This window comes from Colossoma macropomum, unplaced genomic scaffold (assembly GCF_904425465.1).
Source record: "Colossoma macropomum unplaced genomic scaffold, Colossoma_macropomum, whole genome shotgun sequence".
Lineage (NCBI taxonomy): Eukaryota > Metazoa > Chordata > Actinopteri > Characiformes > Serrasalmidae > Colossoma > Colossoma macropomum.
In genome coordinates this window covers 30,762,082-30,775,599 of record NW_023494792.1, presented here as the reverse complement: position 1 = coordinate 30,775,599, position 13,518 = coordinate 30,762,082, and the positions used below count along the sequence as shown (strand labels likewise).

At 37.9% G+C, this 13,518-nt stretch overlaps 1 protein-coding gene across 1 annotated transcript; it reads left to right on the top strand.

Moving 5' to 3' along the window:
* The first annotated feature begins 2,191 nt into the window (after positions 1-2,191).
* LOC118812127 (secretagogin-like) lies at positions 2,192-12,311 on the top strand. The gene is made up of 11 exons (XM_036576868.1): positions 2,192-2,395; positions 2,505-2,575; positions 3,976-4,047; positions 5,041-5,130; positions 5,784-5,840; positions 6,090-6,167; positions 6,373-6,428; positions 8,365-8,410; positions 9,123-9,182; positions 9,269-9,337; positions 11,790-12,311. The coding sequence occupies exons 1-11, from the start codon at positions 2,326-2,328 to the stop codon at positions 11,916-11,918; spliced, it is 798 nt and encodes a 265-aa protein (XP_036432761.1). The 5' UTR covers positions 2,192-2,325; the 3' UTR covers positions 11,919-12,311.
* Positions 12,312-13,518: the final 1,207 nt, after the last annotated feature.

Below are 13,518 nucleotides of genomic sequence, written 5' to 3'. Positions count from 1 at the left end.
CACAAGTCTAGAGTTAATGTTGCTTTGCTGTGCATTCCATTTCTGTTTCATAATTATTTAACACTTCGCTATACAGGATTTTAAAAATTTTGTTAAAATTGAAACAAGTAGCTTTACCAAGGAGAAAAAACTATAAAGCCTGCTTTAAAAGTCAAAGCTGGCTTTTAAAAGTCAAAGGCGTCGGGTCAGATTTCCCGGGGGTTTCTCAGACCAGATACGTCTTTATGTATTAACGTCACACACATAGATTTAAAGAAGGTCCATCTCGATGTTTAGGCCTCAAAATCAACATTTTACTGATGAAGATATGATGACAATAGTAGATAATGTGGATAATTCACACATCCTTCACCGTATTTTGACAGAGTTCCCTTTGAATACTCTTTCATAGCACTGGCAATCATCAGATTTATCCACTTGGGAAAGGGGTCCAAAGCCCATGTTACAAAATGTTCTACTGCACATTGTGTGCAATTACACATTTCCACCAGAGAGGGCTCCAAATCTTACACAGTGTAGCTTTAAATATAATGACAGAATTAATCGCATACTAGTTACATAACTACATTTCCATTCAGTTTTCATTTAGTTATTTAGCATTTTTAATATTCTGTTTGGTTTTATAAAAAAAGTAAAAAATACTATGGATAGCTTTTCTTTCCCCAAACACACAACAATGACTTTTCATCTGATTCAGATCATAAAATATATCCTCTACATACAAACACAAATGTAGTGTGGATTGACTTATTAAAATCCCAGGCTTATTACATAATAAGGCTTTTTATTTAGTAACTACAGGGACTTCTATGCAAACTGGCTGAGTTGTTTTTAAGTTAAAGAAGTGTGTAATAAAACTTTGGCCCTGCTTGTGGGCCATGTAAGGGGTTAAATGTTTAAGAGCACCGGTCACTGAATTCTACTTGTTAGAATGAGCAAAAGCGTTCAACAGTCGGAAAAGTCGGAGACTACCCATCATTTGTTTAATTTCCAGTCAAAAAGGCCATGAAGTACGTTCTTTCATTATTCGTTTTCAGGAGATATTTCTGATTAGATTAGATAGAAGAGAATTCACTTGCATGAGGGAGTGAAAGTGACTCAAAAAAGAAGTAAAAGACATGAGTTCTCAAAACAGGTGTTAAAAATTATTAGAATATACAGAAAAAAAATTGGAAAAAAAGAAATTGGACTCCTAACAGCCATGCAAGACCTGGTAGACACCTGCACTGTCCCCATCAGCACCTGAAGCTTTCATCTTTGAGAGAGAGGAGAAAATCAAGCTGAAAACATCCACAGGTGTTTCTGTCCATCCTTCCACTGTGAGAAGACAACTCAGTGCTATGAGTCTGAAAGGATGTGTAGCTGTTAAGAAGCTCTTACTGAGAAAAGGAGACACGTCAAACAAAAAAGCTGAACAATGGACTGACCACCCCAGAGTCCAGACCTTGACACCACTGAATGTGTTTGGGTTTACTGACTCTGAGAAACAGAAAATGCTAAACCAACTTCTAAGACTGAACTTTGTAGGTGTGGAAAAACATCCATGCAGACTTCTTTGAAAAACTGAAAGTGAGTCTTGTGAATAGAACGGAAGCTGAAATAAAGGTTAAGAGTGGACACACTGAATACTGACCAACATATTTTATATATTTAATATTTTATATTTATATTTAGTATGTTAGTAACCTGTACTTATTGACCATTTTGATTGTAAATGAAATAAGTGGTTGCTGACTTTTGCACTGTACTGTATGTAGTACCATAACAAGGTTCTATGACTTGCAACGATAACGGAACTCTTTTTAGTGCTGTATAAAACCATGTTGTTTTAAAAGGCTACATATATAACTTTATTATTATTATTATTATTATTATATTATTATTATTATTATACATACAGCATTAGGATCTCTGGGACCCCAAACAATGGATGTTGGCATTGTTGAGGCAGTTGGTGTTGTGGACGTGACTTGTTTGAGGCTTTTTTTAACCTCTATATGCAGCTGGCTCGGGGGCTGAGGGGCTGGGCTTAGACTGCTTTTTATTTTTACATTCCCAAATCCCTGTGCCCCCTTTAGAAGCGTATTCTATTGCCCTTTATTGTCAAACTGCCCTTACATTTGTGTATCACCGCAGATTACGTGTTGTCTTGGCTAAGCAGCCTCATTATGTGGGTGAGATAATGGATAAGCGCTCAGTCAGTCCCTCCCGGAGGGCGCGGAGGTGGTGGGGGAGGCAGCTGTGCAGAAATACAGGCGCAGAGGAGTTGCTTCCAGCAGCCTAACGCAGCTCACCTGCTGGTGCTCACCTGTTCTCCATTTCACCATGGACAGCTCCTGCAGCCACCTGGACGCTGCTTCTTTTCTGCACATCTGGAGATTGTTTGATGCTCGTGGTAAGACACCGAGGTTCTGTTTATCTACTGCACCCTGAATTTCATCATTGCTGGACTTTTTATCATTAAATTCACCAAACGCATGCAATGCTTTCCTTTGCCGTTGCAGATCGGGGCTATATTGAGGGAAAGCACTTGGATGACTTTTTGGGCCACGTTAGGAAGAAATTAGGGAAGACAGTAAGAATCACTGATCTTTGACTTGTTTTGTTAAATTTCCCTTTTAACACAGCTAAATGTGCTTGTCTGTGTGCCACAGTGCCAGCTTCTCTGTTATGTGCTTGTTCTAGACACTTAAAAAAGATGGTTCTTCAAGGTCCTGTAGTAAAGGCAATGGTTCTATTCAGAATTCTATATAGGACTATTTCATGCTTAAATGGTTGTTTGCATCTTAAAAATTGTTCTTCAGATTGATGGAGAATGTGGTGTCTGTGGTTCTATATAGAGCCTTTTTGAAAATGGTTCTCTATAGATAAACAGGGTTCTTCTGTTTTTTACGATGTCAAGCTTTTTTATATATAGAACCAAAAGCTTCTATACTGAACCGAAAGCTTTTTTAGGTTGATGGAGAATGTGTTGTATATGGTTCTATATAGAAGCTTTTGGTTCTATATGTAAAAAAGGTTTTTCTGTTGTTTATGATGTCAAGTTATAACAATAGAAGCAGCCTTTTTATATATAGAACCAAACATTTCTATACAACACATTTTCCATCAACCTGAAGAACCATTTCACCATGCAAGGAACCATTTCAGCATGGAATGGTTATATACAGAACTCATGGTTCTTGAAGAACCATCTTTTTTAGGTGCGTAGCTGCTTATCAGAGGTCATAGACTTTGACTGTGAACCTGTATATCGTCGCTGTCAGAGCAAAACCTCATATCTCTGAAAAAGTAACTTTACTAGAGGAGGGAGAAACTTTTAATATAAGTTCATGTAAAAACTATTTTGTCATTTCGGGCCATTTCTTTTGATTCACTCATGAAATTTTGACCCCATGTAACTGGTACCTGGTATTCATTTGGTAAAATTATGTAAACAAATTAAAAACATTGAGAAAAATGAAGATTTTACACCAGCAGTGACAACATGCTCTGCTCTGCTTTACTTTTGCTCACACCTCTGACTTTTGAGCTTTAGTATTTTATGTCATGTTATTTTACAAAATAACATAATGATCTTCAGTTCCTATGCTGATAGATGCTTGTTGTACTAAGAAATTCACTGGCAGCTCTAAAGCGAAGTCACTGCTGGAGGTGTTTTGTGACTTTGGTGTTTTTTATAACAGTAAGTTTTACATCTACTGCTTATGTTTTACTGACAAACTGTACTGTTTAAATGTGGCTTCTACACTTTAATGTGAGATTTTAATGGCTGGTGCGCTCGTCGTCACCTGTGTTGTCTCGTAAAACAGTCTGTCTGACGTCTGTATTGTTTGAACAGAATCGATGAATTGCCATTAAAATTGAATGATATTTACTCTCTGCAAATAAAGGAAAAGGCCAAAGGGCGCTTTCTTTTAGTCACACAATGCGTTTGCTCTGAAAAGCCTATTAACATTGGCTTTGTTTTAAAAGGACAAGCAGATGGAGGAGAAACTGCAGAGGCTCAAAGCTGCCAGCACTGATGGAAACCTGCAGATCCAAGAGGTTACTGAGCTACTGAGACTATCTATCCCTCCATCCATCCTTCCATGCATTGATCCATTCCTCATACATCCATCTACCAGTCCCTCCATCCATCTCTCCATCAATCTACCCATCCCTCATACATCCATCTAGCTCTTCATCCATCCATCCATCCATCCCTTGGTCTTTCTATCCATTGTTCCCTCCCTCCCTTCCAGCCTCCATCGTCCATCCATTCATCCATTCATCCATCCACCAATCCCTCCTTCATATATCCATCCATTCATTCATCTATCCATTCATCTGTCATTCATCACCCCTCCCACCTCCTTCTCTCCATCCATCCATCCATCATCCATCCCTTCCTCCTTCCATTCCACCATCCCTCCATTCATCCATCCCTCCATTCATTCATTCACCCATTCATTACCCCTCCCGCCTCCCTTTCTCGATCCATCCATCCCTTCCTCCCTCTATCCATCCATCTTTTCATTAATCCATCCCTCTAATCATCTATTCATCCATTCACACATCCCTCCATCCATCTTTATAGCCCTCCCTCCCGCCATCATTACCTTCATCCATCCTTCTATTCATCATTACCTCTCCCTCCATCCATCCATCAGCCCTCCTACCTCTCTACTTTAGTCCATCTGTCCATTCATCCATCTTTCCATCCATCCATCCATTAATCCATCCCTCCATCTATCCTTCCCTCCCCCTCAATGCATCCATCCATTCATCATCCCTCCCATCTTCCTCCCTTGATCCATCTATCCCTTCTTCCTTCAATGCATCCATCCACCCATTCTTCCATCCATCTTTCCAGCCCTCTGTCCCTTCATCTATCCTTTTCTCCCTCCATCTGTCTGTCCACCTGTCTCTCCTTTTCCCTCTGTATCAATAGAGATCTTTCTCTTTCTGTTTGCTCTCTCTCTCTCTCTCTCTCTCTCTCTCTCTCTCTCTCTAACTGTCTCTCTATATCTACCCCCTCTCCAACTTTCACATTCACAGTTGGCCACTATCATCCTGCCAGAAGTAGAGAATTTCTTGCTGCTGTTCCGCAGAGAGACGCCGCTGGACAACAGTGTGGAGTTCATGAGGGTCAGTTTGCACATTTTTTGTGGTTAAAATATTTGTTAAGCTGTAGCTTAACTAAACCACAGTTCACAGTAGCACATCTTTCTTAATGTGTTTACAGTCAACCCTGTTTCTTCATTCAGTAATGCAGAACTACTGTCTTTTTTTAGGTTTGGCTAAATGGATCTTGACTTGGGTTTACAATTCTAGGAAAAACTTTTAATTGTGGAAGTTATTTCATCTTTAGGGTTCCTTGTACAGGCCATTTATAATGTGGTTCTTTAAAGAACAATCCATTGAAAGGTTCTTTAGAGAGCTGGAAAAGGTTGCTCTATGGCAGTGGGCTACACTGTACTGCACATTATAGTGATTTCACTGCTCCCAACACACCTGATCCAACTAAGCAGCTAATTAACAGGCCCTACCTAATGTAGTGGGTGTGTTAGAGTGGAGAAAACACTACAAAGTGCACTGCAGGGGGTACGCCAAGACCAATGCTGGGAACCAGTGTTCTGGTATCCCTCAAAGAACCCCTTTTGACACCTTTTTTGTCAGATTGTAAGGCCTCTCGCTGTTTGTTAGGTAAAGCCAGTTATTGTACTGACTGGGTTGTATTGAGTCTGGATTAAGTAATGAAAAATGAGCCTTACAAGGACTGACCCCTGTGTTTTTTGCAGATTTGGAGGCACTATGATGCTGACAGCAGTGGATTTATATCAGCTGTGGAACTGAAGGTATCACAGACCTAAAAAAGTGAAAAAGTTTGTGAAAACACAAACATGAGTCTTTGGTAAAGACTGTGGGGCAAAATAACTAGCCTGATCTTTGTAAAAAGAACAGTTACCCTTTGATTTGTCTCAGGTGCACTGAGAGGTGAACTGTGGACTTGCTGTGGGTCTGAACTTGCTTACTGATAGATGCATGGAGTGATATGAGAGTGTTAAGCAGCTGGATGTTTCTTTTCTCTGTCTCTGCCCAACCAGAGTTTCCTCCAGGATCTGTTTCAGCAGCACAATAAGCACATCACCCCAGACAAACTGGAGCAGTACACCGACACTATGGTACAGTCCCAGCTCCATCATACCAGTGTCAGACACAAAGACAGTGATGGCGAAATGTTACTCACTGTTTTAACCCCTTCCATGAACCTGTCGGCAGGTCAAAACTTCTGTTCAAACATCACACTGCTGTAAGACGTATTGTTCAGGGTTTATATCAGATTGCTCATTGGATGGGTAGATTTTTTGCTCTGCTGTTCTCTTTCAGATGAAAATGTTTGGCAAAAACCAAGATGGCCGCCTGGACTTAAACGACTTGGCCAGGTACTAGAACTTATTTAAATATCGCTGCTTTCAGAACAAATCTGTTATCTCCATTTTTGTCATTTTTCATTTTTTTGCCATAATTTAAAAATGCCTGTCGCACTTTACATTGTGTGCAGCTTTAATGATTAATAGACCAAAAGAAACTGCCCAAAATTACTTGGAAATAAGTCTGGATACACTGACTTACATTAAAAGTAAGGTTTTTTTCCTTCTGTAAAGTTGTCATTTTGGAGATACAAGTTTTTTCTGACAGCAGCGATATGTAGATCTGAATATGCAATACTCTGGAAAAGTCCTTGCACACTGTTTGAACCACTATAACTGTTTATCTGGGCAATAAGTGTATCTTGTAAAAAAATATATAACATTAGCATAAATACAATTTAACATAGAAGCAGTGCAAAGTGTTGGTGTTGTTTTCAGAAAAGTAGTTGAGATGAGCTGCTTAGAAGTTTGGTGCACTTACGATTGCATGGATTTATTAAATTCCATAACCAGCACACCTGATTTAATTTAATGCTTTTATTGAGCCAATTCAGGTACAGCATGAAAACTAGAAATAATACTGGGCTGCCACAAGGAGAGGTTTGGAAATGGTAAAACAACACACTGAAATAAATAAATAAATAAATGAGCGCATGAGTTTTATTTATTTAGGACTTTTTAATACTGGTGGCAGCTTAAAGTGCTTTAGAGACAGGTGATAAAGTCTAATAGTATTGAAGAAATGAGTTTGGTTTTTTTCTTCTATTATAGTTCAGTAATCGCAATACAAAGAAAAAAGTTTAAAGTATTAATTCAAAATTGCATGAAGCAACAACATAGATTGCTAAAAGATAAATAGAATAAGAAGAGAGGTGTAAATTGAATATATACTAAATTAAATGTTTTCAAATGTTTCTTAAAAGTGAGCACTGAGCTTGACTGTCTGATAAAAGGTGGAATTGAGTTCCACAGCTTAGAAGCATAATAACTGAACGAGTCTCTCCATATTTTCTGTATTTTACAGAAGGTCATTGCAGAAGGTCAGTATCTGTGGATCTAAGATGACGTGCTAGAACATAAAAACAGAGACACTCTGTGCGATGTGCAGGTGCTTTAACGCCATTTAGGGCTTTAAAGAATAAGCAAAAAATAAGCACATTTTTAAAATCTATCCTGAATGATACAGGCAGTCAGTGCAGTTATTTTAAAACTGGGCCGATATGATCTCTCTGTTTTGTTTTCATTGGGATGTGTGCTGCTGCATTTTGAGTTGGAGGGATATATTGTTTTCTTAGTAAGTCCAGTAAAAATATCATTACAGTGATCAACTCTGCCTGTAACAAATGCATGAACAGGTTTCTCTGCACCACTCTGAGATAGAAAAGGCCAAACTTTAGCAACATTTCTCAAATGATTAAAAGCTACTTTACTGACTGCGTTTACTTGAAGATTAAAACAGAGCTCAGAGTTTAAGATCACACCCAGGTTTTGTACTTCAAGTTTGGTAGATGAAGCTAAAGAACTGAGTTTCTCACAAAGCAGCTTTCTCTGAGTTTTAGTACCAAAGATTAGTATTTCAGTATTTTTCTTGATTTAGTTGGAAAAAAAAATCATGACATCACTGAGAAATATCTGACACACAGCTGGTAAGGCTGTCAGCAGTGTCTAGATTTTCTGATGGAATGGAATGCCTTTGGCATATCTATGAAAATTAATTCATGTTTCCTGATGACATTTATTATATTGATGTTATTTGTATTTATTCTAATATTAGGCTTTTTCTGAGCAAATTAATACTTACTGAGCAGATAAAGAGCTGTTCAAACATAGGTGCCTAAAACCTATGCACTGCATTACAGGATACCATTAATGTTGATGTGTGTCTGACCTGGTTTTGAATGGAGTGGAAGCTCACAGTGAGTTCTCTTCTCTTCTTCTGTGCCTCCAGAATTTTGTCCTTAAAGGAGAACTTTCTGCTGAAGTTTGAGATGGATGTAAGTAGTTCTCGGGGACAAACCACCTCCAGAAATATCAGTTAGTTTAATTTAAATGTGTTATATTGAGTAACTTGGTGGATGCTTGGATATGTTGACCAACCACATTTTGACTTTGGTGAAAAAACTAGCTTCAGATTTTTTAAAACATCAGCGTAAAGATATGAGCAAAATCTGTCAGAGTGGTTTGGTGTGAAATGCTCCATGGTGGTGATAGGAACCAGACGTCTGAATAGTTTAACACCTCTAAAAGCTCCCTTACAGAAAGTTATTACAGAGCAATGGTTATGAATACACTGCCTGATGTCTGAGACATCATGCTATGATGGTTTTGAGAGAAGATTTTGGCCTAAAACATATTTTGAAAAATCTGTTCATGGTAGAGAGGCACATGCAGGGCATTCTAAGACAAAACAGTGCCAGAGGAAAAGTAGTTTTTTTCAGATTTTTACTATTTCACCATCATTAACATTACATATAAAAGCTCATGTGTAGGTTCACTGGTGGTTTTGAATAGTAAATAAATTGGCTATATTTGTATTGTAGACATTGTGACCCCTGGTTCCTATCACCACCACTGTAAAGAAATCTGAGTGGGTAAATTCCTCCACAATGAACTGCTGCATGTCAAGTCACTCTGAATGATTTAATAATGCAGACATTTTTTAAAACATATGGAATTTCCCTTTACACTGCGCTGTTCTCTCTCCAGGCCTGCAGTCAGAAGGACAGGAAGAGAGATTTTGAGAAAATATTTGCTCATTATGATGTGGTAAGTGTGAAAGTGTAATTCAGAACCTGAGCGAGACGGTTTAGATCTCCTCTTCTAACCCTTTGCGTGTCTGTATGTTTTATTAGAGTAAGACAGGAGCGCTGGAAGGACCAGAGGTGGATGGCTTTGTTAAAGACATGATGGAGCTGGTCAAGGTAAAAAATTTCAATTAAAATTTGTGTAATGTAAACCAGTAGTTTGTGATTCAGAACTAACCCATCAGTTTTTATTATGTTTATTTTGGCTTAAGAGATTTCTTTTACTGAGAACAGGAAACTGTGTCAGAATTATTGGAGTATATTTAAAGCTACTGCAACTCATCTCAACTAGTCTCATCTGCATATTGCCAGGACTTTTTAGTGTCTCTAAATACAGCGCAAGGTCTTCGTTTACTTGCCATTGTTTCGACTATACAGTCATATACAAAAGTTTGAGACAAATGACGTTGATTTTCTGACTGAAAATATGTGAACATCCTCTACAGAGAACACACTTAAATATGGTATTTTCTGCTAATTGCACACTTTGTGTTTATTTACTTTGTATTTATTGAGTTTAACATATTGGGAGAAATATATAAACATATTAAATGTGCCATAACTTTTGCACAGGCCACATTTTATGTTTTCTTTTTCTAATATGTTACATGAACAGTAATTGTGCACTAAAATCTACAGAAGTGTGTTCTCCATATAGATTATATTGACTTATTTTCATTTCAAAATCAACAAAACATTAAATCTGTAAATTGAATGGGGTGCTCAAACTTTTGCACATGATTGTATCTAACAATTACTGAAAGCGAGAGATGCTAATTATCTTAGCTTAACCACTTTAAGCATTTTTAACATTACAATAAATACAGACTAATAAGTAAACAATCCTTTGTGATTTGGTGTGTTAACACTTATTAATGTGTTTTTATTGTGTTTAAATGCTGTTTTTAATGGTAGTTGTACATGATTGTTTGATATAAGGAAAGCTGTAGACATGCTGTCTGTTTTACTTCAGCACAGTTGTCTTTGTGGGGAGGTGTGAAGAGTTTTCACAGCGGGGGATTCTCACCCCTCCCCTTTTATCACTCATTGCTCACTAGCAGCTCAACACAGTCACAATATTTCACAGACAGAGAGCCGACAGTGTCCTAGTTAACATGAAAGAACAGTGATGGGGAAAATATTTTTTGTTGGTCATACTAATCCAGAATATCTCAGATTTACATTCTGCTGGTGGAATAGCAATTAGGGGGCCTGCAGAAAGAGCTATATCCCACCAAAACTACTACCACTTCTACATCTGCCCAATTAATGAACGTCTTAAGAAAAGTCCCTGATTGGTTGTATCAGATGCATTAGTGTTTTGTTGGAGGTGGAGGGGGGCAGCATATTAGATGCAGGGATGGGGGAGTAGCTAAGTAGTGCGCTACTTTTTGTAGCTAACTACACATTTTTGTAGCTAATATCTGTAGCTGCTACAGTTTTATGAAACGTAGCTAATAACTGTAGCGCCTACAAATTTTTGTGTAGCTATAGCGATTATTTTTGCTACAATTTCGCTACAGGCTTGAGGCGATCCACACAACATCTGAATGATGGAACGCAGCCATTAACTGAACTAGTGGCGCAATCCTGACAGAGCCATGGACAGTTTGAGCAAACGGTCACGCACTGGTGACCCTTTACTAGTAGGCTTAACTCAGAGGTCATAAAAATATAATATAAACGAAAACGCAGACTAACTATGCTCTGCTTTAACTTTTAGGTCAGCTGTAGCCGCTTTCTCGCATCTCAGTCAGGAAACTTTTCCAGAAAGAGTTTCTTGTAAAATGTCTCTCAACGTTCAACTTTTTATGAGGCTGTCAATTGCGCTTTAAAAGTAGCTAAAAAGTAGTGCACAATTTTTTTAAAAAAGTAGCCACTCCTTTTTCTGGAAAAGTAGCTAAACTGTACCTAGCTGCAAATTTTGGGAAAGTAGTTACAAAGTAGCTAGCTACTAATTTTTCAGTAGCTATCCCAATCCTGATTAGATGTAGGTTGGAACTAACCTCTGCAGGAAAGCAGGTCTCCAGGAGAAGGCTTGGTGACCACAAATGCACATAGTTTTTCCTAATCAATCTATTAATAAAATAAATCAGGTGTGCTGCTGATGAAATTGAACCAATCCATATAATGGATAGAGTGCAGTGAGATGTCAGAAACCAAACTTGTGACTGTTCTTGTGGTTCTTCTAACCAACTTATTGTTGCTGTCCAACAACAATATATATCTCCAAAATAGCAACTTTACAACAGGGATGTTTTCAGTGTAAGTTAACATAAAGAGATTTGATTCTAAGACATTTTGGAGCATTTCTGTTGGTCCATTCAACATGACATTTCCACACAATGTAAGCTTTTTTTTGTGTTATATGTATACAAATACATTTCAAAACAAGAAAATACTGCTACTTTTTACTGTGATGGTGTTGATTTGTAATTATTCTGTTACATTTTTACAGACAAAAACACATTTACTGCATAGATAAATATTTTCAAACTATTCTGTGATTCTGCCTGAGAAGTTGACAGCTGTATTTGCTTATATTGCTGATGTTCTTTTGTCCCTCCAGCCCAACCTGAGCGGCTCAGACCTAGACAGGTTCAAGCGCGCCTTGCTCAGCCACTGCGATGTGAATGGAGATGGAAAGATCCAGAAGAATGAGCTAGCGCTGTGTCTGGGGCTGAAACTGACTCCATAAACACAGAGAAGCACGCTGGACCGTTCCTGACCTACACATACTATACTGAACACATTCACAAGCTAACTGCTAATGCTAACCTTCCACATAGCGTTTAGAGCAATAAGGGGCATAAAGACTGAGCACTACAGAGGTGGGACACAAGACATGGAGATACATGTTGATGGCTTTTATTTAATGCTCATTTGAACCTTTTAAAGTAATAAGATATTATGGTTAATCGTTTAACTGAAAGCTGTGTCGCTTTGTGAATAGGTACTTTACTCAGTTTGGTGTTTAGTCTAAATAATCACTTAAACCTTTACCTCATTGTATGCATGCTGTTATTGATCTTTTAGATTTGATGTTTCTGGTGGTTTTGGGCTGATGAATAGATAAATGTGATTTACTGTTGTGCTGAAAAAGAAGTACTGCTTCTTGCTTTACCACTCTGACAGTGAAACAAATAGTAACAGTAAATAAAAAACAAACTAAAGTAAATAATGTTATCATTATTATTATTTTATTGTTATAAGTAATAATAAAATCATATTAATAATAAGAAGAACATTATTATCCTTATTTATTTGGCACTTTTCATTTTATTTACAAACTCTCACAGCACTTTGGACAGTAAAACAATAAACCAATAAAAATAATAATAAAAAAATAATATTATCTTCATCCTTATTTGTATAGCATGTTTTTTTTGTTGTTGTTGTTAAACAATCTCAATGTGCTTTACACAGGAAAGCTAAAACATTCCAGTTTTAAATAAAAAGTTCAAATGAAATCACTACACTCATATGCAAAAGTTTGGGCACCCCTGGTCAAATGTTTTGTTGTTTTTTTAAGAAACAACACGTCCTCTACAGACAACATTGCAAGACATATTTCTGCAAAATGTGCAAAAGTTTTGCACAGGCCACATTTTATGTTTTCCCACAGTATGTTTAATTCAGTAAATAGACAGTAGTTCTGCAATAAAATGTGCAGAAGTGTGTTCTCTATAGAGGGTGTGTTAACTTTTTCCCACTTCAACAAAATCAACAAAACATGTCATTTGAGCAGGGGTGCCCAAACTTTTGCATAGCAGTATACATATTTACTCACTAGAGAAGAAGTAGAAACATGGAACTAATACAAAGCTGGTTCTGCACTCCATCTGTCCTTGTGTAAATGCAGGCCGTCTGAACTGTAATCCTCATGGTCATTGTTCACTCCAGTAGGTCTCTAAATGGACATTGTGTTGATGTCGGTGGTCCAAACTAAACCTTTTAGACTTGTGGAGCGGGTTTAGCAACTATGTGTTTTGCAACCACTTGGAGAGTCAGTGTGAAGGGAAATGGGGTGAAAAATTGTTGCCTGTTGTAAAGCCACACTGGTGGGCACTCATGTTTTTCTATTTTCGTCACTGTGTTGTTGTGGTGCTGTTGCAGATGTCTGGCCCACTCACTGTGTGTGTTTTTGTGCAGATGTCTGGACCCCCTCCTCTTAGGCCTGTGCGTGATAGCAGTAATCCACGGCCGCAGCAGCCTGTGTAATGATCATGTGTGCGCGCCTACCATTAGAGACCCGTATCTGTGCATTTATGCTGTCACTCAAACAGACTTGACCACAT